The 23,596-nt window shown below is 45.4% G+C and overlaps 1 protein-coding gene across 1 annotated transcript; it reads right to left on the bottom strand.

Moving 5' to 3' along the window:
* Window positions 1-1,933: 1,933 nt before the first annotated feature.
* On the bottom strand, window positions 1,934-15,556 carry LOC120053273. Its single transcript, XM_039000414.1, has 6 exons — window positions 14,320-15,556; window positions 13,005-13,425; window positions 12,742-12,866; window positions 11,596-11,961; window positions 9,847-10,491; window positions 1,934-7,887 (listed from the first exon to the last, which is right to left on the bottom strand). The coding sequence occupies exons 1-6, from the start codon at window positions 15,554-15,556 to the stop codon at window positions 3,101-3,103; spliced, it is 7,581 nt and encodes a 2,526-aa protein (XP_038856342.1). The 3' UTR covers window positions 1,934-3,100.
* Between the last annotated feature and the right edge of the window lie 8,040 nt (window positions 15,557-23,596).

The raw sequence follows: 23,596 nt of genomic DNA, 5'->3' as shown, positions 1-23,596 counted from the left end.
CACTGAGTGTACAAAACATTAGGAACACATTTGAAGTTGATTTATACACTGAGTGTACAAAACATTAGGAACACCTTACTAATATCGAGTTGCACCCCCTTTTGCCCTCAGAACAGCCTGGTCTCTACAAGGTGTCGAAAGCGTTCCACAGGGATGCTGGCCCATGTTGACGCCAATGCTTCCCACAGTTGTATCAAGTTGGCTGGATGTCCTTTGGGTGGTGAACCATTCTTGATACACACGGGAAACTTTTGAGCGTGAAAAACCCAGCAGCTTTGCAGTTCTTGACACACATACCAGTACGCCTGGCACCTACTACCATACCCTGTTCAATGGCACTTAAATATTTTGTCTTGTCCATTCACCCTCTGAATGGCACACACACACACACACAATCCATGTCTCAATTGTCTCAAGGCTTAAAAATCATTATTTAACCTGTCTCCTCCCCTTCATCTACACTGATTTGAAGTGGATTTAACAAGTGACATCAATAAGGGATCATAGCTTTTACCTGTATTCACCTGGTCAGTCTGTCATGGAAAGAGCAGGTGTTCATATGGTTTTGTACACAGCATATACAGAGCTTTTGTATTAGAATGTCACTGAACTAAATACAGACTACCAAAAATAACAGCCGAGTATGATGCATGTCAGTGTCACAATTTTGACAGCTTAATTTGACCAACACATTTCCTTGCATTTTCAACTGTCTTATTACGTGATTCATATGGCACACATGTTCTGCTGAAGTCACGTGCATCATTTTGACACTGGATATGATTCATGTTTTGGTGTGGATGATTTCTTATTAACCTTTGGATGCACCTACACATAGAGAATGAACTACTTGGCATCCTGACTTTGCAGGCTTTTGATGATATGATGGCCAAAATAATTGGATTGTATTACAATATAAATTCACCACATAAAATGTAGACTTGCGATTGACCAATGAACCACATGTGTCCAAATGAGCAGATTGGATATGCTAAAGCTTCTTGTTATGGTTTGAATGGACCACTTGCAAAGTCAAGGAGGAATGCTGAGTGAAGCACTGGACCTACTGAGAATCCCATTGGATGATTGTCACAGTCCACATACAACAGGGACACATACGCAAACAATGGAATGCAATCCATCTAAACACACTGACCTTCCTGACTCTATCACGGTAAAGTCATCACAGTCTCCTCCGGGACACAACAATGGTGTGTGAGAGAACCACAGCCTCTTTATAACACTCAGAAGCATGTCTATTGTATTCCCCAGAAGCTGTCTCTTTGAGCTCTGAGGTCCTTGAATGAGAAAATAACCTCTCACTTTTCTTCTTGTCTGTCTACCTTCCCTCCCACCATCTATCATCCGTCTCTCTTCTCGTTCCCTCGACACTCAGGTTGCTGGGTCATTCCGTGGATGACGTGAGGAGGACCGAGAACCTCCACCCCAGCCCCACCCCTGTGTCTCTATCTGCCGCTGTGTCCTATGGCTTTTTATTCCTATATGATGTCAGATTGGGTTTATGTAGGGATAGAAGCCACTTAACACACGGTGAAAGAGCTTCATGACGGCAGCACGGGGAGAGAAAAAACTGGAAGTGTTCCAGTCCTAGTTGTCCTGCTTTATAATGTCCCGTATGCCTGGTACATATGGTTTGATGAATGTTTCCTGCTTCTGGGTCCATGTTCCCTGTAGTAAGGCTACATTTGTGCTCTTCCTTCAGATAATGAGTTAGCAGCTCATTGAAGTGTTCAGAGAAGAGTGAGTCAGATGCTGTTATGGTTGTCGGTGCACCTCTTTTTGCTTCCAGGCACAAACGGCCTTCACCGTTTTTCAATTTATGATGCTGTGGTGACAGCGGGGGTCTGCAGGGATGGATGTTTGAACATTTGCAAAAGATGCCATAAACAAAAGGAAGAAACAAGCACGGAGAAACCAATGCATATTTTTAATAACCAACTTTAAAAGAGGCACTAAGTGAACCACTTTACAATACAAGAGGCATTGCATTTCCATGTATTTTCTCTCTCTCTATTTCGCTCTCTCTCTATCTCTCTCTGATTCTGTTGCACATTATTAAAATAAAACTTTGACATTGAGCATTGCACCAGGAAATCATCTACCTACAATATAATACAATATAAGATACATATAAACAAGATAAAGCACCTTTTTTGTCTTAGTAAATAATATTCATAATTAAACAGTTGGAGGACAGACATGGAGGACTGAGTGTGTGTTTTGTGTGTGGTAATATCAGTGCATGGGAGAATCTCCTAAAACAGGTCTCAGGACTGTGAATAGTCCTTGGATGCACCTGAGTTTGTACAGATGCAAGCTTTCCTAATTTTCTTTCCTAAGGACGTACAGATGAATACTTTGTTGGAGGAGATTTTACAGTCTTTTTCTACAATTTTTTAAAAGAAACTACAGAGAACCAGCACAAACGGTTGGATGAAATCAACTGCTACAGATCTCATGTTCCCTTCAGTTAGAGGACATTGGCGTTCACATTACAATAAAGAATAACATAGCACCAGTTAATGTTTATACAAAGCTAATATAATGAATGCCAATGAAGTACAGTAAGGTAAAAATACAAAAAGAGTAATTTTTGGAGAAGCATATACAAAAGGTGCACTGACATAGTCCAAGTCCGTTGGGATGTCATTTGGTCCTGTTGCATTAAAAAAAGCTATATTCTCTATGAACACTTTTTGATTGTGAAACTGACATGCATTAGTTGTAAAAAAAAAAAAAATCTGTTTTATTTTCAAGTATTCTTTTTGTATTTTTTTTAATGAAATATAGTCTCTGAAAAAGATAATGTTCAACCTAAGAATAGCAGGAATTAGTCAATGATTTGCCCTACTAGCATTTTCATTCTAGATTATTAAAATAATCTCTGCCATTATTCCTCACATTTGTGTAATAACACATTTACAAGAGAAGAAGACATAAAGTGACAACATAAGTATTTAGACAAACATTTCACAGAGAGCCATGCAATCTCATTCATGGTCATGAATTGTCTTGATCATCAATAACGTGAACAACTATTCAGTCTCTTTGTTTTCTATCCCACAGATCCTTCCCACAATCAGTTTATTGGTTCTGAAGTGTCCTTCCTCAAAGGAATCTTAAAGCTGGTGAGCTTTTGGCCAAACAGCTGGCTCAGGAGGTTGTTCTGTGACTCTGCTGTCCTATAGGAGTGGCTCTCCATGGACCTCACCCCTGTCTTTGGCCTAGACTTATTCAAGGAATTGTTCATAGGAAGCGCTGACGCTTTAGAAACTGGGTAATGAAGAGGCCGTCCAAGAGGCCCTTTTTTGGCTTTGTAATCCCCATTAATATGATGCACCATCTCTGCTTTCCTTGGCGTGCAGTTATCGAGGGAGCTTCTCTTTGCTTGAAGGCCTAGACTCCCTGATGTTTTGTGCTTGGAGACTATTTTGTTGCTGACCACATCTTCTTTCACTGAAGAGAGCACCGGGTATTCGCTGGAGCCGTCCGATTTCCTGTGAACTGCCGGACTCTCGCACTTGCTGAGACGGAACCTATTTTTGGTCTTGATGTCGGCAGCAAGGTTCTCCCTTGTGGCAGACGAGGAGACCCTCTGTAAACTGTGAGGTGTCCTCATCTCTTTCCTCTTCTTCTGTTCTCTTCTCACAGAGTCTTTGTCCTCATTGGATGGCGGGCCCTGGGAAGTGATCTTGGTGTGGTGGACTGGTGTTGACTCCATGGCCCTGGGGCTGTTGTTGGAGCTGTGTTTAGTGTTTTCACTGGGCTTGGGTGTGGAGGTTTTGTCATTCTGCTTGTTGTCATGGCTGTGAGGGCTGGTTGTCTGTTGCCCCAGCTCACCCTCCCTCATTTGGTCCATCACAATGGTAGATGATTTATGCTTTGTAGGAGGACGGTGGATATCATGTGTATCGGGTGTCATTGAGCTGTTGATCAGGTTTTCACGGAAACTAACATACAACTCCTCATCCGATGCCGTGGAATCTCTCCTCTGTATCTTCTTCTTTTCAGCTTCTGCTGTGGTAGTCTGTATGCTGCTCTCAGGAGTGCTCTGCTTATCATTGGCAAAGCACTCCCTTTCCTTTTCAGCTATACTGCTCTCAAGTGGATCATGCTCTTCCTTCACATCACATGGCTCTGTGAATGATTTGCCATCGGCCTCACTAATGTCTCTAACAGGCAGCTTAGGTGAAGGACTGGGATCAATGTCCTCTGTTTTGGGTGTAGCAGTTGAGAGACCTTCAGAGCCCAGGTGAAACGTACAATGCTCCAGCTCTACCAGCATGTCAGAGTAGTCCTCAGCCATGTCCTCCGTCTTCACACTGGCATAATTTTCAGTGTGATATTCACCTGCACTGGTCTGTGTCGAGTCCTCTGTTGTGTGTACAGAGAGTTTCAGAACTGGCATCTCAGCACTCTTATTTAAGTGCAGTGAGGCTATGCTGGCGATGCCACTGTCAGAGCTGTTCTCTTGTAGACTGTCAGTAAGGATTCTTCTCTTTTTGTTAGCTGGCAATTCACACTCATCGTTCTCTTTGGAGGGAGATGTCTTGATAGGTCTGAGAACGCCTCTAAACTTGAAGATCTTATTCCCTCCTGACAAGTGCTTTTCCATGTGTCGGTCAAACTGCTCTTTCTTAGAGAAGGTATAGTTACAGGTGCTGCAGATGAAAGATTTCTTGATCACATGCATGACATCTGCACACAGCTCACAGGTGTAGAGGGTGGTATGCCTTGAGTCAAGCTCATCCACCTCCTCATGCTCATTCTTCAGATGATATTTTAGGTCCTGTGGCTCCTGGTAGGTCACTGGGCATTTGTGGCACAGAAAAATCTTATTTAAGTTGTGCACAACCAGATGCCTCTGAAGCTTGAAGGGTTTGGGGAACTGCTTGCCACAGTGATGGCAGTCTCTCGAGGGGTCTTTACAGTTGGGGTGCATCTCCACATTCTTTGGCACTGGCTCTGTATTGTGCAGAACCTCAACTGGTGTCAGCGTGCTCGGTTTCCCCACTTTTTCACTGTTCCCTTTAGGCTTGACAACTTTGGGCTGAGCTACCTCTGTAGTTTTCACCTCCTGCTCTGTGTTTTCTACTACGGCTAGTTTCTCCTTGTTGGAGACCTTACTGGACTCTCTGCTGGCCTTGCTGGGGCGGCGTTGCATGATGGAGGTGATGAAGTTCTTCACGGCTGACTCCTGCATGCCAGAGCCCGGCAGACTCCCCAGGATAGCGCTGTGTGACTGGCCCTTGCGGGCAAACTGCGTGGCATGCTCCCGTAAGTGCTCATTGTACATCCACACGTCTGATATCTCCTTCAGGCACATGCCACAGGTCCAGAAGCCGGCCTTGTTCTTGGCGTGTTTCTCCCTCAGGTGGTCCCTCAGCTGCTCCCGGGAGCTGAACTTGCGCTGGACGCACATGTAGCAGGTGGGAGGTGGAGAGGGGTTGTGGGATAACTTGTGGAAGTTGAGCTCCCCCAGGGTAAGGAACCAGGTGAAGCACACCTTGCACTTGTACTGTTTGTCCTTGATCTTTACGCTGCCCTCTTGTCGTTTCCTTCCCCTGCGTTCTGTGAGCTTCTTGGCCTTTGCAGTGTCTCTGGTCTCCGCATAATCAGTGCCAATGGGTCTTACTAATGAGATGTCCTTGTTGGAGTCAAATAATTGCATTTCGGGTAGCTGGAATGTGGTATTGAGGTTTGGGATGTCAATGCTGTGGAAAGGAGACACGTTGTCTGTAGCACATGACTCTCCAGGATAAGGTGCAGAAGAGGCTATAATAGGAAGTGGACATGGTGGGTTTGGGGCTTCTGCTTTACAGGAAGTTGGGTCAGAGGAGATCCCAGTATCTGTAACAGAGTCGTTGGAGGCATTCCATGCCAATGATGCTTTGTCAATAGTGCTCTCAGGTTGGCATAGGAAATCACTGCCATGGTCCACATCATTCTCATGATTGTCTTTGTGGTCTGTTGTGTCTCCTTTCATGCTACATACTTTTTTGGAATCACTCTTTAATGTGCTATTATGACACATGTTCAACATGATAGCATCGTCAATGGATATTGTTTCATATTCACAAGGGTCATTTTGATTGTTGACAAATGTTTGGTCTATCTGATTTTCGGTATAGTCATCTTTCTTTTCGAGATACAGGTCAGGAGGAGGATAGTCTTGAACTAATGGTGAATCGGTTGATAGTTTCTGCTTCTTGTTCTTCTTACCATAAACCTTTGCAAATTTTTTCCTTTTTAGCTCCTCATTTCTAGTGGGGAATAACTGGGAGAATGTGCTTTCGTCATCAAGAAAAGCATTCAAATCAGCACTTAGTCTAGGAGGGCTTGTAAGAGAAGATTTAAAACAGGAGAGATTATCCACCTCATCTGTCGGGCCACTGTTTTTCTCACATTCAATCTTTACTGCAACCTCTCCCAGTTTCTCTTTGGCATTACTCTCATCTTTAGTTTGTTGCTCACATGCCTCTTTTGTGTCATGTAAATTCTCTCGAGACATATCATACCCTCTACTAATATCCTTACTTACAGATACTTCCATACTAACTTCCGCTACTCCATTGATGATCTCTGGCAGATTTGTGCTTTTCACCTCTTCTGTATCATTGTTGCTTTGAGTCAAGTCCATAGCCAGATCTGTAAGCTCTATTGGAGACATTGGAATCTGTTCAATGCCACTGTTACTTGTTACAGTAAATGGGACTTCCTCCTGCTCTTTAACTTTGTGGTTTACAAGATAATTGATTATGTCTTGTTTCTCAGGTGACTTGCCGCATCCTTGCTTTACCTGGGTTTGGAATTCAGGAGCAATAGCCTGTAATATGTCTGTTTTCAATATATTGAGAAGCTCGTCAGAGAATGGGTCAGGCTTCACATTCACTTCCTTGTTTCTGTTCTTCCGTGGTTTGTAGATTTTCTTCACTTTTGTAAACTGAGGAGGCATTTGCTGGACTATGTCATCAGCTGGCACTGCCATATTTGTTTCACTTGTGATGTTCTCCAGGATAAAATTCGTTTCTCCTTGTTTGGTTACGAAGGAGCTATTACTTGTCTCAGGACAGTGATTCTCAGAAACCTCATTGCTTTCTGTTTGCAAACAGGTCTGTGGAACCAGGAGCTCTAGATCATCTTTATGTTCTGTTTCTATAGACTGGGATGTTTGGTAACTGTGTAGACTCCCTTGATGATTTGCGTTTTCCAAATGTGGGCTTCTTTCAGTCCTGATCAAATGTTTCATGGCCTTGTGTCTCTTCAATCCTGGCACTGTCCGGAAACACATTGAGCATATCTCACACAGATGTATCTTTTTCTGGGTGGTTTCTTCCTCTTGCTGGTAGGTTACTGAGCACTGACCTTCCTCAACTGTTAGTGATTGTGTTTGGTCTGATGGTAATGGGGTTGGCTCATTCTCACAGATGATCAGTGGTTTGGGCGTGTGCTGATTATCTGAGATGTCCTTTATAAAAGCAAGGGTGTTCAGCTCACTAGGGACCTTATAAATATCCAAGGCCTCTGGATCCACTCTCTTCAGCAAGTCAACATGTAAGTCCAAATAATCAATCGTTTGAAGGGGAGCCGGGCAAATGTCCAAATCGCCAGTGGACGGAGCAGTGCTCTGAGAAGGGAGACCCAGTAAAATGGATGGACATTTTATGTAATTTTGGATGTTGCTCTTGTTCAAAGATTCATCTGGTGGACTTAGCTTGGCTGTATGGTCTGGACTCATAGGTACCTCTGTCTCTATGTCACACAGTCTTTTGTCTGATGTCAATGTCGTGTCATCACTGCGATCACAAGGTTGACAGTCATCCTTCGGGCTCTGCTTGATGGCTGGCTCCTCCTCATCCACATTGGCTGGGGAGATAGGAGTGTAATCAAACTGACTCAGTTGTGGAGGCTCATCTGGAATGTAATTGTAGTTCAGTGGGCTTAGTTTGAAATCATACAGTGATACAGAGACTCTCTTCGTAAGGGCCTCCATTGCCTCAGATTCCTCTGTTGCAATGGTCAAGGGTAGAGGAGAGGGAATGCAGGCTTCAGTGCTACATATTTTACTGTCTGTGATTCCCAAGTCCAGTTGAGGAGGACTTACTAAAGAGTACTCCATCTCAGCTGTTATGGTCAATGAGTCATCAATATGCAGTGCTTCTTTGGCATTTGTGTCGTCACAATTTTCCTCCTTGGGAGATTGGGTTGAGGCTGGGATAGTATCTATATTATTGCATGTGATTGGCTGTGAATGTTCTTGTTCTTGTGTGTTAGGGTTGTCCACAGGTGTGTGTGGAGAAGCTGGTAGAACAGGACTGGATGGAGGAGCATCCTCTGGAATAATATCCAGCCTTTCGTCCATCTGCAGATCCTCTTTGCATGGTGAGTGCTGGGGAGATGCCATGAGATGTAAGGGAACTTGTTCCTGGATGTGTTCAACTTCTGGAATCGTTTCTCTTTGTCTATGGTTAGCCTCACATTCAGGGTCCATTTCTGTTTCTTTGTCCTCAGGTGTATGTTCCATGTGTGCATCGCTGTCAAGGTCACTGTCACACTCAGCAATGACCAACATGGTGCTTTCATCATCTGAGTCAATGTTGGAAAAGGGTGATGTGTGGCTAGCATGTTCTGTATTGGTTTCCATCAACAGTGGACTGCAAGGCTTAACTGCGACAGTCTCCATGAAGACATGGGTTGATTGATTGGCAATATCATTCACAGGGGGGCTACACCTCAGAGAAACTGTATGACTTATCACTTTGTTCTGTATTGTACTTTTGGATTCAATGTTGTCTTCCTTCATTACACATGTTGAACTGATCTCCGTCTGTTCATTTGCAGATGGTGAGGGACATACACTCTTACAGTTACTTTGGACGTATATGGATTGTTCCTCAGATGCATTTTCTACCTCTTCAGGCTTATTATCCAAGTTGACATCCATTTCCTGCTCTGCTAGGTTGGACCCATTGGAGGGCTGGCTCACAGACTTAGCATTGAGACTGATGTCCTCCACTGGCTCCTGATGCTCAACAATGGTGCTATCTAGAAGCTCTGTGTGCTCATCAATGGTAGTATCTAGAAGCTCTGTATGTTCATCAATGGAAGTATCTAGAAGCTCTGTATGCTCATCAATGGTAGTATCTAGAAGCTCTGTATGCTCATCAATGGAAGTATTCAGAAGCTCTGTATGCTCATCAATGGAAGTATTTAGAAGCTCTGTATGCTCATCAATGGAAGTATTCAGAAGCTCTGTATGCTCATCAATGGTAGTATCTAGAAGCTCTGTATGCTCATCAATGGAAGTATTCAGAAGCTCTGTATGCTCATCAATGGAAGTATTTAGAAGCTCTGTATGCTCATCAATGGAAGTATTTAGAAGATCTGTATGCTCATCAATGGTAGTATCTAGACACTCTGTATGATCTGGGAGGGCACTTTTGGCTTCAAGGATTTCATCCCCATAGTCCTCTAGCTTCTGGTTCTCACAGGTCTCCTCAGCCATTGGTTGATTATCCATTTCAGTGTTTGAGCAATAATCAGTTTCTATAACACTATTGTCTTCAGTGACATTGCTCATGATTGGGATGTCTTTGAATTCTGACCCACTGTCGTTGTTAGGTAGAGACTCAGTTGGCTGGAGTGAAACAATCTCTTTTACATCAGATGGGAGCTCTGTTTTTTCAGCGAGAGGAGGCTGTGACTTAAAGTGTGTGGATTTAATATTCGCGTCATCAGGAATCACCATTTCATTATGATCTCTGCTTTCAGCAGCATCAGCAGATGGAGTTTGGCTTTCCCTGTGTAAGTGTGCTGGGCTCTTACGTGAGGTGAGGTTTGGCTCCTCCTCTTCAGGTGTTATGGGATCATTTTTGAAAATGGAATCTGATATCACTTCCAGGCTTTTCATCAGGTTTTCGGCATAGGTCTTACTCTCTAGAATCTCCTCAGATTTCTCTATGTCAGTTCTCTTGTCAACATCCATGTCTTCATCTTTGTGGTCCTCCTGTTTCAGTTGCTCTTTCACTTTCTCTGTATTTGACGTTGTGGTTGTCATACTGTGTTCACGGTCATCCTTCTTGCTAAATTGTTCAAGGACAATGGGTTCATCATGGGTTGGAGTATGCTGTCCCTCCATCAACTCAAACTCAAATGGACTGGACCATGGTAGACTATGCTCAGCAAAGGACTCTGAATGTGGGTCAGATGGCATAATTGACACTGCCAGCGCCATGCTTTGCACAGGGCAGCCCATATCTAGACCAGTGTCTTCATTCTCAGATTCGTCGTCCAGACGCAGAGGGGAGAATCTGCTCATCTTCAGCTGCTTTGGGGACTCCTCAGTAAGCAGTGGTGGACTCAGCTTGGCTGTCTGGAGCTGATTTTCCAACTCGGTCACAATCCTCTTTATCTCTAGCTCATCTTCTGACACACAGCTGTTGAGATTTGTACTGTAGTCTATTATTTTGTCTGGCAGAGACAAAGGAACATGATTGTAATCTGATTTCTTTTCATTTAATTTATCAGAGCCGTCTTTGTATTGGGATATCTCATCCGGTAACATGGGGCTGACATCGACCATAAGGCCCCAGTCTCTCTGATCCAAGAAAGGAGAAAGAAAGGATGATGAGCTAAACACCTCCTTTTTGTCATTGGTGGTATTTAAGGAGTTGAAACCTTCTTTGTGCAATGGAATGTCAGTGTAGAGGCCATTTTCAAATCCTGCCACTGAGAGGTCCCCGAACATTGACGATGTGTCAAATGAGAGAGGAGACTTCATAAGACTCTGGTCCTGCTCTAGGGGGTATGGGATCAGATCTGATGAATCTTTCTGTGTCAGAGGCTCCTGAAGTTCAGTTGGAGACAGGCACACTTTGTCCATGAGTGCACTGCAAAGAGGTGTGGACTTGGGGACTAAGTCATTAGTGAAAGTCATTGGATCTTTCATTGGATAGACACTCTCATTGTGTTTGTCAAACATAGAAATGTCTGATAGCTTTGTATGCGGCTGTATAGATTGACATCCCACGCTTTCTCGTCTTTTGTGTACAGATTTTTCCTTTGAGATGGTTTCATCTTTTTTGAATGTATTATAAGAATGTGCTTCCATGTTGTTTGTGGCAGGATGTGCTGATTGAAGCTGATGTGATTTGAGATCAGAACTAATAGACTGAAAATGTATTGATTCCCCTTTGGAGATCTTGACGTCTGTCCTCAGTGGTGTGTTTTTGTCTGAACTTGCTTTCGTTTCAGTTTCTCTGCTAAATGAGTCGTCCTTCTCCCTTGAGGACACATCTGTGCTTCTGCATTTCTCAAGGGTTTTCACTGCACTCCCCACCTTTAGTAGCCCTGATACTGGATCAACATCTTCAATGTTCAAGTTAGTGATACTTAAGGCCATTGACGTGTCTTTATTAGTAGAGAGGAAAGTCTTATCAGCGCTATACCTCTGAGTAGATTTGGTGAATGTCAGTGCTAGTTGTGTGCTAGACTCTTTGCATAACTTTTGTGGAGATCGCTCGTAGGTTCTCTGCTCTGAAGAGTCTTTCCTCCTGATCTCCACCCTTTTCTCACAGTCTGAGTCTGTGCGGTCAGTGCTTTTGGGGCTGTTGATGCCATCGCTGGAGATACTCACAGACGTGCTGACTTCACTGCTAGTGGATGACCTGCTGCCTCTCCTCCGAAGTCTCTGGTGAGAGCCAGGTTTCTCTAGAGACAAGGAGACATCTTCAGCTTTCTTTACATCAAAGCACTCTTTTGACTCGTGCCGCCATGCTGCACTGTCCCTGTCACTCCTAGCCCTCCATTTGCACTCCTTTGTGTAGGTGTACTTGCAGCGGCTGCTTTGGCTCAGGCGACCTTGGCTTGCTATCTTCACAGGCTCAGACTCGTCATCTGAGTCTGAGACATAGTCGTACTCCCCAAATGTAGGGTTTGGAACTGTGGGTGTCAATCTCTCCATCACCAGTGAGAACTGGAGGTTTTTGGTGCCTTTTACATGGAGCTTGTGTAACTTGTTTTTCTGTTGAACTATTTTGTGGATGAGTTCTTTGCTCCAGGTACCGGCACCGGTCCTTTTCCTTTTATTCTCCCTTGCTGCAATCCTTGGGGTTGGGGAACTCCTGTTTGCAGAGGTGACTTGGGAAGAGGTTGAGCCACTCAACAAAGAACTATCCCGGAGGCTTCGAACTCCACAACGTTCTGAACATGTGCTGGATAAGAGGAACCTTGGAGTGTTAGTGTTTTCCTTTTCACTCTTGCACAGCTTTCTTATATCTTTCACTTTATTTTCTTGCTCCCTTGGTTTCTCCCCTGAGGCAATCCTTGAATTTATATGAGAGAGTTCTTTTTTGATGTTGATTTTCTCATCCTGCTCAATATTCAGAGTGGTCTTCTCAAGTTTGCTTCCTGTGTGGTTGTTGTCTGTCTGAAGGCTCGCTTTGTCTGAGTCATAAAGATATTTTCCTTGTGTCAGAGACCTATCATCAGTAGATTGTTTGCTTTTGCCCTCAAAGACCATTGAGTCTTTGGTTTTCAGAGTCTGCCTGTTTGACGATACTTTGACAGTGGTGGGATCATCATCTGCGAATGCATCAATGAAGCTGCTGTCAATCTCTGCATTGTCTGACTGATAGCCCAGTCCATTTAGAGCCTCAGTGATTAGGCTATCTAATTTTGCATCCTCCATCTCCAAGTCAGGAAGAGAGACAGGAAGGTTACCTGCCCCAGTGAACAGGTTAAGTTTCATGGGGTCATCCTTAGAATCTCCTTTTGTTTCGCTGTCAGACATCAGCTCTCCATTCTTATTGAGCCCCAGCAGAGACAGGTGAAGGTCAGTTGGACACCTTGGCATGGAGACACGTTGACATAAACTGGTCCCAGAGGATGGATCTTTTGTCATGTCATTGTGAAACTGTGTTGAACTTCCTGGAGTTGTTCTGGTGTCGTCCACTTTCTGTGAAAATGCATGCTGTCCACAGTACTGCTTATGGCCAAGGAATGAGGCCAGGTTAGTGAAGTTCTGATCACACTGCTTGCACGTGAGAAGCACATCCAGTTGGTCAAGGTTTGCCGTGGCTAAAGACGTGGATAACAGTTGATGTGCAGAGTATGGTGGTGGAGGTGGGTGGTGCTCCACCCCAAAGCCCTCCATATAGCCCTTGTTGCCTTCCATACTAGGCTTTTGATGTTCTTTATTCTGTAGGTAGCTCATCATGTCATGTTTTTCCCTCTCTGGGGCGTAAGGCAGATTACGGGAGGCGTCTGAGTGGAAATGGTGAGAGTTAGTGCTGAGGTGATCTGTGGGTCCTTGTGCCTTCAGTTGGTGCTGGTGATAAAATGGAGGGGGATGCCCAGTCTTTGATATCTGACTGTCCTCAGAGAGGTTGACAGGGCTTGTTGAGGCTGGGGAGAGTGAGGAACATGTGCTGCTAGAGGCTGGGTTATGGATTGGGGAGGGCGAGGGAGAGTCATATGGTGACACCATCATAAGTCCCATTGGTGGGACCTGCAATGGTGGATATCCATATGTACTTGATGATGCCCCAGGTACTGATTGGTTCATTCCAAAATATATAGGCTTATTCTTGGACTCACAGACCTGTGCGTGACTTGTCTCAACTTTAAAATGTGGTATTGTACTGCAGCCCTGTTTGACACTCTCTTGCCTTGGGTTTGATAGACCTTCACTAGGTCTATTGTTTTGGAAGGAGCTGGGGCTTTTCAGTGAGCCATTCTTATGTGATTTAGTGTCATCCTGCCAGTCAGAGGGTGCTACCAAAAAAGTGAGCTTTTGGTTGCTTTGTTGCCTAGACAACTCGATCCTGTTTTGGTTTGGCATGACAGAAGTTAGGCGTATCTGCTGCCATGGCATCCTACTGCTTTTGGATGTGTTTGGCCTTTGATCGACGGCTGGTTGGTTCTGAAACTTATCATTCATATTAGGATAAGCCATAGTGTTTTGGTCTGCTGGTGAAAAGGTCTTATTTGGTCCCTCCCATGAGTGTGGTAACCTACTATGGGGCTTGGTGTTGACGCTTTTGTCAAAAGGCACTGAGCTCATGTGGATGGTATTGAGGGGAGGGCTGCTGTTGTAGGCTTTGTTTGAAAAGTGCATTTGGGAGTTTGGACCTTGTGCAATATTTCTGGCATGTTGTACACTGGCTTGAATGTGTGTTCTCTGGCTGGCAGCAGCACTGTCTTTGGGGTGGCAACTCCTCTTGCTCCCTGAAGTGAGGGCTACATCCCGATTGTCTGCCTGGATGAAAGTGTCCGTGCTATCTGGCAGGGAACTCTTACCCTGATCTGACTGCTGGGAGATAGAGCCAGAGCTCTCACTACTAGCTGAGTCCTCACTCAGGCCCCTGGTGCAGTGCATAGAGGACGCGGCCCCTTGTGGTGATTGCAGGTACTGTGGTGGCTGTGGAGGATGGGGGTAGGAAGACCTGTCCTGTCGCTGGTCACTGTTGAATTGAGTGTTATTCTGAACCCCCTCCTGCCCCTCCCCAGATGTCTGAAAGGTAAAAGAGTTAAGAGTCACCTGGGCAGCAGTCAAAGAGGAGTCTATATAGTCCTGGGATTGGGGGTTCTGATCACAGGGAAAAGGGTCTGGGTTTGAATCTTCCAATAAGAGGTATCCGTACTGAAATGGCAGACAGCTGCCATTTGCCTTGTTCACCTCCGAGAGAACTGTGGATTTTTGTGAGGAAATCCCATAGTTAGAACCATTAAAAGTCCTCTCTGGAGACCAGTCATTGGAGCCACTCAACTGAAAGTCTGGGAAGAGCAGATGGCCGCTTGGCTGTGTGTTATTATTGTTCTCCATTGGGCCTGGTTGCTGCTGCTGCTGAGGTGGCTGCTGGTGGGTGGATGTCCCACCTGTGGTTCCCAGTGCCTGTGAGGTATAGCTTGGGGAGGTGAGATTGGAGGAGGTCTCCTGGAAGCAGCGGCTGTAGTTAATCTCCTCCTGCTGCAGCTCGGCCTCTCGCTCTGGTATACTGGGCACGTGGAACCTGTAGCTGCCCGACACAGGGCCTCGACTGGCCTCCAGCTTCTTGGGTGGCGAGACCTTCTGCTGTGGGTAGGCGATGCCGATTGTAGGGTTAGAGCGTGGGTTGATGATGCTGAGTCTGTATAGCTGCTGTGGGTTACCGCGCTCCGACTTCCCTGACCGCTTGCCCTTGTCTCGGCTCCGGTTCTTTCCGCTGGGGGATTGGGGGCTGCCTTTGCCACTGGGCCACGTCCTGTTGCTGGCGAACTTAGGCTTGTTCTGCAGTGACTTGAAGTCTATTTTCCCCGCCTGCTGAGGTCGGATCACAGCCTCGCGCTGCTGAGTATAGTCTCTGTCCTTGTCTACAAACTTGGCCCCTCTGCTGAATGTCCGCTCCTCCACGTCCGAACTTGAGAAGTGCTCTGAAGACTCTTTTGTGGCTTTCTCACTGCTACTGTACTGCTCCAGTGCAGTACCCTCATCCTGCAGTTTGAACTCAGCGTCCAGCTTTTTGACAGCGTACGTGTGCTGAGTCTCTCCTGCCATGGTGCAGGCGAGGCTTGCTGGGCAGGCCTGGTCCTCAGAGATGCTATCTGGGAGGCAGAGGCATGATGAGTCTGGGAGTATGGATCAATACGCTGCTTCCATTGGCACAAACGGCAGGGATGGGAGGGCGGCTCTCTGCGCGATTATCTCTCCGCTCTCATCGTGGACCACCAATCTGTCAGTTTATCATCTGGGAGTCCTGCAGAGACAGAGAGGAGAAAGAGGGGTCAGATTTCTGAAACATATTTTACATCGTTTTGCTTTCGTTCAAGTTGCATTCCATTAAAAAAGCATGACAATTGCCATTCTAAATGCATTTCTATAAATGTATGTTGTTTTAAGGATAATAAAATGCTACCTCCAGAATAAATAAAATAATAATAATCAATCATTGACCAGAATTCATTCATTCATTCATTCATGTGTATAGTTGCATGACTATTTGTAGAACAAAGAACAATACAGGTACATAAGTCAGCAGGGATATTAGCTTTACTAAACCTCTTTTCCAGCTGTTGCCAGGAGAGAGCAGTATTGCCACAGTTTTGCCTCAGTACTGCCACACAAGGCACAAAGACACATTGTACAGTATACAGGCACATTATAAAGCCTTTTTAAGTTGTCCAGATACATCTGAAAACCACAACAGCAATTCAACTAATCACTCAGTGCACTGTCATGGTCAATAGATATAAAACTCATATAGCTATGAAATAGATCAATATACTTTTATCGACAAGGCTTGCCTCTGTGCATACCATAAGATAGTGTCTACTGAGTGGATCTGACTGGAATACTATCACAAAAGGTATGTCACACACAAAACATATTGCAAGAGCTGAAATGCATCTGGCCATGTTACTGTAACATTGTGCTCTTGTTCTGAGGAACACTGTGGGTTCGGAGAAAGAAGAGGATTCAACGCTGGACACACATTGCCAATGAGTGAATCATGTAAAAGCCCAAAAGAACAGCGACACAATGCTAGACTGTTTGGCCGGTTGAGGAGGGACGCAGGTTTAGCTCATGGAGCAATATCGGGATTAGTCAGCAGGCCTTTAGACAGTGAGGAGGGCAGGGGACGTTTGTTGCCTTTCCCTCAGGCATCCCAGACACTGCTTATATCCTGGTTTACTTTGGCCCTCCAGTCCTTCGTTTGAGGTTAGACCAGAAGCAGCTCAAAGTTAGCGGCAGAATGTCATTTCTGGGCCTGTTAGCCAAGAAGCCCCCCACATCTCCTCATCCTCCCCCTCCTTCCCCCCTACCTAAACCAACATTTCAGTGAGAGAGTAAGTAAAATGCTGCATTTGTGTACTGTGAAGGGGTGCCCCACCCCGTCCTAGGGGAAGTCTGTGACTCCTGCTCCCCAGCGGAGTACCATAGACAGCTGGCAAAAGTCAAACACCTACCCATGGTGACTGACCGCGTGCACTTTCTGTACTTAGGGATCATTTGGGGACAGGGAGAGAAAATAATCACACACCAACGAAAAAGGCAATGAATGTGGGTATTTACCCATTCAAATACTGTAGTTCACTGGTCTTCTTGATGAACAGTCCAACTGTTATTTTGCCTGGCAATAAAACATTTTTGGCCATTAACAGATTCTTTCTTTCCCTGTCACTAAATAAGTAAGTAAGAGCAGCTGTAATAGCCAGTAGGTAACATTAATAGTTGCACATGATTGGTTAAAGGGAGGCTAAAGAAAGTTTAATAAGATCATGTAAACTGTAAAATCCACTCAAAAACTATCTTTTGATATTTCTTTCATTATTCTACTGTTGATAGAGTCCCAATTTTTTGGGCATGTTAGCAGTCAAGTTTTCAAGACATTGGACTATTAAGAAGCAAAGTGTCACCAACCACGTCATCATATGATGCGTTTTGCAAAAGCTTGACCTCGCCTTCAGACATAATGTTGTTATGGAGCTGCCCGGGGCCACATTAACACCTACACCTGCTTTAGTTCCTTTCCTCTGTGTGTGTGTGTGTGTGTGTCTACGTCTACACGTGTGTGTGTGTGTGCAAGACAATTCAGTAATTTCACTGAATTGATATAGGACTTGATTTAATTACCCTATCTCTCTGTCTCACATACACATACGCACACCCACAAAAACAAACACACATGCACACACAGTACAGTGCAACCCACAATTAGGGATGCCTGGCTTTCCCTGCCCTCTAACCAGCAGGCCTATTGACCTACATGGACCTGTGACACGGATGGCTCTGTCCCTGTATTTTTAACTGCACAGCCCTGCCCTGTAATTACAAAGCTCTGACAATGGCTGGGGATGGGCGTGGTGGCCGTACACAGAAGGAGAGAGTAGGAGCAGGGACAGGGAAAGACCACTTTCAGTAGCAGTATGGCTCTTCCAGTGAAGGCTGTACCTCTAGTGAGAGGAATTCCTATGTTTTATCTCATTACAACAGCACCCAAGTTCTATCCAACTTTCCTTTTTATTCATTATTTTATTGCACTTTTGAGTGGTTTCACAATTTTGTTTGTGTTTTGTGTATTTGACGCCTGTATATAGCATATAAATAATCTGCTATCCAAATCCAAAGATAAAAACAAAAGGTATCTTGTTTAAATAGCCTATTCGCACTTTAAACAGTCAGAATATATCTCCTCTCCTTTTGTTTAATGCACAAATACAACAGCTTCTGATGTCGGCCCACCACCTCAAGCTCAACCTCGACAAGACGGAGCTGCTCTTCCTCCCGGTAAAGGCCTGCCCGCTCCTAGAACTCTCCATCACGGTTGACTACTCCATGGTGTCCCCCTCCCAGAGTGCAAAGAACTTTGGCGTGACCCTGGACAACAGCCTGCCCCAAACATCAAAACAGTGAGTCACTCCTGAAGGTTAATGCTCCACAACATCCTTAGAGTACGACCTTTCCTCACACAGGAAGCGGTGTAGGTCCTAATCCAGGCACTCGTCATATCCTGTCTGGATTCCTGCAACTCTCTCTTGGCTGGGCTCCCCGCTTGTGCCATCAAACCCCTGCAACTTATCCAGAACACTGCAGCCCACCTGGTGTTCAACCTTCCCAATCTCCGATGTCACCCCGCTCTTTCGTACACTCAATGCTAGTCGAAGCTCACATCCACTACAAGACCATGGCTCTTGCCTATGGAGCAGCAAGGGCAACTGCCCCTCCCTACATTCAGGGAGGGGCAGTTGATCAAACCCCACATCCCAACCCGAGCACTCCATTCTGCCACCTCTGGTCTCTTGGCCGTCCCACCCGTACGGGAGGGCAGCTCCCGATCAGCACAGTCAAAGCTCTTCTCTGTCCTGGCACCCCAATAGTGTAACCAGCGTCCAATGATGCTAGGACAGCAGAGTCTCTGTCCATCTTCCAAAAACAACTGAGAATGAGACACCTACTGTAGTCAGTTGCACAACTGAATGCATTCAACTGAAATGTGTCTTCCGCATTTAACCCAACCCCTCTGAATCAGAGAGGTGCGGGGGGCTGCCTTAATCGATGTCAACGGAGCAGTTTTTGTTGTAGGTTAACTGCCTCGCTCAAGGGAAGAATGGCAGGTTTTTTCCACCGTGCCAGCTTGGGGTTTCGAACCAGCAACGTTTCGGTTACTTGCCCAACACTAGGCTACCTGCCACCTACCTCTTCAACAAGTTTTTTAATTAAGCCGTCTCAGTCTTATCCCTCCCCCCCAAAAAACAACCTTGCACTTGTCTTTTCCTACTAGCACTGACTTTGCTGATAACTGATTTGAGAAAAAGTTTACCTGCTACGACTTTGACATGTGATTGTCTGACCTATCTTAAGATGAATGCACTCTGGATAAGAGTGTCTGCTAAATTATTACAATCTAAATGTAAATGGATCCCACAGAAATGTGCTAAGCTGAAACGGACAACAGGGCACGAGGAGACTAACCTGATGCCCGATTATACAATATTACTCCAAAGTGCCTCGAAAATTCTTCTGAATTCTTCTGTGCAATTCCACTGAATTTGTTGGGTAATGAATATCCCTTTCCCTGTGCTAGTACATACAGTATGCAACAGTTACAAATAGACTCAAATATGTTCAGTATGGGAAAGAATAGAGTAACACAATTGGCTCGCGTGTGAATTGGAAACAGCCTAAAGCCTATATGTATGTAACGTGTACAAATGAGTCTTTACTTCTGCCAGGAGACACACCCACATTCCTTCCCTTCAGATCCTATCAGATCATCTCAGAAAGGCCATCTCTCATACCATTAGTGCTGATATGCCTGACAGTGATGCCCCCATGAGCTCTGCAGGTACCAAAAATGTTTTATTTTCACACTGGATAGGTGCAATGAAATGTGTGTTTTTACAGGGTCACCCCCTGAAGCAAATTAGGGTTAAAGTGCCTTGTACAAGGGCACATCGATAAGAAAACCAAATAAGATCATGATGAAATATAGCTGTGATGAAATGCAGTTATGTCTCAGTACTTTTGAAAAGCACAAGGGATAATGTCTAGTTGGCTTGGTGGCGTCACTAGGAGAAACTGTGTGGTGTGTTGACAGCTTTACAGTGGGAGCAGGACTGTAAGTCCCATAGGTGACTGTTATTCAGCCTGGGGTCATGGCCCTGTCTCTGCTACAGAGAGGAGGAATGACACCAGGTGAGAGAGAGGTGAATCTGGAGGGTACAGACCCACAACCAGGACCAGAGGTGCGCACCAGGGTTGCATTTCCATTCAATAGAGGAGATTCATTGGATTTCCATTTATTTTCAGTTCTTCATGGAAATATAATTTCCCTTCCTGTATTGACTGTACTGGAATGGATATGACCGCTAACCCTGCTCTAAATTCCTCTATCTGTATGACAAATGCAGTGGTGAGTTAAGGCCCCACTAAATGTGGAAGCCCCTCTATGCAGCCAGGCCCTGAGTGTTACTGTTAGGTCACTGTTATGTGTGTTTCCCTATCGTCCAGCCTGGTCCAGCCTCCAGCCAACCTCTGAGTGGTATTTAGCAGGTTGGGAGGGAAGGCTGGGGGTCTGTGGTCCTGGCTGGGTTGGGGCCTGGCTGTGAAAAGTCACATCCCCTCTTCAGCTCGACAGGGCTCTGAAAGCCGGAGTGTCTACTGTGTCTGCCGTGTTCTCCGCCAGCGGTCGGCCAGATGGGTGCAAATTGGCCCAATTGAAAACTCCCCCCAATTGGCCTTACAGTGCTTGATCTGCCCCCTGAGGGTCTGGACGGTCAACAGCCAAGCCCATACATTATGTCCTCGTCTGGTGTTTGCCCCTGGGTTTTCACAGTGGGGGTAAGAGGGTGCGGACAACACGGGACTCCGACAACAAAGAGAGCAGTGGCGGGGATCGCAGGGGCCTCACAGAAGTAGCACCCACGTCCAAGCTGTCAGTTCACAAAGAGGACGGACTCATTTATATCTTTACAACTGCCTGGTTGACTTCCAGGGTAGGGTAGGTTAGGGCCTGACCAGCACACCAGCCATACTCCCTCCACAGTCCACAGTCAGTCAGTCTCCTTTCAGGCTCAGAATGACTTCACACACCAGGTTTACACATATCAATCTGCCAATGTGATGGGCATCTTTGATACGCTTTTCTTTTTTTAATCCGATATAAGTATAAAGTGGTCTTGAATTGGGAATAAAGGCAGTGTGGCTATGACAGAATTGTTAGCCGGGCAAATATCAAATCCCGTGTGACTGGTCCCATAAAAATGCATTTTAGTGGGTTTTACAAGTCAATTAAGGCAGTGTGTGCGTGTGTTCTGCAGGCCTGGTGTCAAATCATTAAGCCTCACCACCATCAGCATCAGCAGCAGCAGTAGCTCCCCATATGGAAGCACCGTTTCATAACACCACCCAGACACTGTAGTGCTGAGCGTGGGAGTTCAGATGAGGTTTGGTGTGTGCGTTCAAAACCCATTGTTAGCATATTTTTTTATGCATGACTATCTGTGTATGTGTGTCATTCAGTCGTAACTACAGAGTGTACTTCTGTTTGTGTGTGTGTGTGTGAGAGAGAGAGACAGAGAAATCTACAGAGAGAGTAAGATAGTGTCAGTATTTACGTGAGCGAGGGTATTTAATGTGGGTATGACTCAAGACTAGGTAGACAGTGATACTCTGTAGCTCAGTAGCTAGAGCATGGAGCTCGCAAAACCAGTATAGTGGGTTTGATTCCTGGGACCACCCATACTTAAAAATGTATGCAGGCATGACTGTTAGAAGCTTTGGATAAAAGCATCTGCTAAATGGTATATATTATTACAGCCTATACTGTTTTCCTCTCACAGCAGAGTGGGGGAAAAGTTATAACTCCAGCCGAGTGCAAACAACATTTCCTGAAAGTCTTTCCCTTGTCGTTCTGGTGCAGGATGAAGTGAAAATACGCTGCTAGCACTTTTCTCCATCCATCACATCAATGGTTTCAGCCCATAATTGCTTTAGCATTTTCTATTTTCCAAGAGCCCTCAACCCCGTGAACGCTGTGCACCGAACGCTTCTTTCCCAGTAAAGTCTGTCTATGAGCATTCAGCTAAGAGTTCATAACGCTGAGTAATGTATAGAAATGTACAGTAAAATTGGGCTCTTGCACAGACAGGCTCTATTCATAAAATTGTATCACCACAGTAAATGTGCCACCTTTTTTAAATGCATCATACTAGAGGTGATAGATTAATTTAAACCCTATTAAATTTCAGATTCATTCTATAATGACAATTTTATTCAGTCCAATGTCATCTGTGATTACTATCGTCTGCCACAAGCTATGGGAAGAGACTACCTGAGATAAATGCTATTTTCCTAGCGACGTCTATAGGACTTTTTCCCTTTGGTGAGTGGTATACCAGGCCATTATGCAAGCCACACGCACGCACGCACGCACGCACGCACGCACGCACGCACGCACGCACGCACGCACGCACGCACGCACACACACACACACACACACACACACACACACACACACACACATGCAAACAGTAGACTTAGCGCATACAATACTACAGCCAGTGACCCCCAGAGACAGTGAGTAGTGCCGGAGCCAAGGGAAGGTCAGCCGCCAGAAGAGCAGTCCACTTCTACACACAAAGGCTCCCTTTATGACAATGTAAATCAATAAGCAGAATTAGGTAGCATTTCCCCAAAATGTCCCTTTTTCCAGACGCTGCCTGTAGTGAAATATCACTTCACAGTAGCCTCCAAGACCTGAGTCAGAGGAGCGTGGAGAGAAAAAGAGGGGAGAGAAGAAGAAACGAGGAAAGAAGGAAAGGGGCAAGAAGGAAGACAAAGAAAAGAGAAGAAAGAGTGAAGAGGACGAAAGGAGGGGATGAATGAGGAGAGGAGATGAGACAAGAAGAGAAGAATGAGAAGGAGAGTGAATCTACAAGAAGTAACAAAGTCGCAAAGGAGGTAGAGAAGGAGTTAGTGTGTGTGTGTGTCTGGGCGCTAGCTGGGCGCTATGAGCTGAGGGATGCGGAGCGAGGGATCAGGTAGCAGCAGAGAAGGCAGGCTGACTGCTCTCCTCACACCTCTCCCAGTGGCAGTGTGACGAGCCCAGCCAGGCTCAGGCTCGGGGAACGGAATGCTCAGCAGCTAACGAGAACAGCTGGCCCAAGGCCACTAACTGACTAGGCGCTGGGCCAAACCCTCGGTCAGGGGGCCTGCCTACTCTCCTATATTTTTGGAAACATCCATTATCCAAGCAATTTGCCTTAAAGGTCTCCTTCATGCTTGTGTTGCTTTGAAGGCAGTACTGGGGAAGAAGACATATATATATATAATATGTCATAATTTTGAGGATTGTGTGGACCGAAGGGTGGGGAAAAGAGAAATGTCAGTATAGTTGGGGTTGTGAGGACAGCCCAGGCAACACTGATTAGACAAGGCGAGAAAAAGCTCTAATACTGAGACATATTAGTTATACACACACCACTGTAGCTGGCTAGCTTTGACATGTTTGTTTTGTTAGTGAGTAGTTTGGATGTTAGACGTGTCAACACGGCTGTTGCGTATTTATTAAAGATTTAAAATGTTTCAATACAGTGT

Source organism: Salvelinus namaycush, chromosome 9 (assembly GCF_016432855.1).
Source record: "Salvelinus namaycush isolate Seneca chromosome 9, SaNama_1.0, whole genome shotgun sequence".
Lineage (NCBI taxonomy): Eukaryota > Metazoa > Chordata > Actinopteri > Salmoniformes > Salmonidae > Salvelinus > Salvelinus namaycush.
The sequence above is the reverse complement of the archived record's forward strand: the minus strand, read 5'-3'. Positions and strand labels throughout refer to the sequence as shown.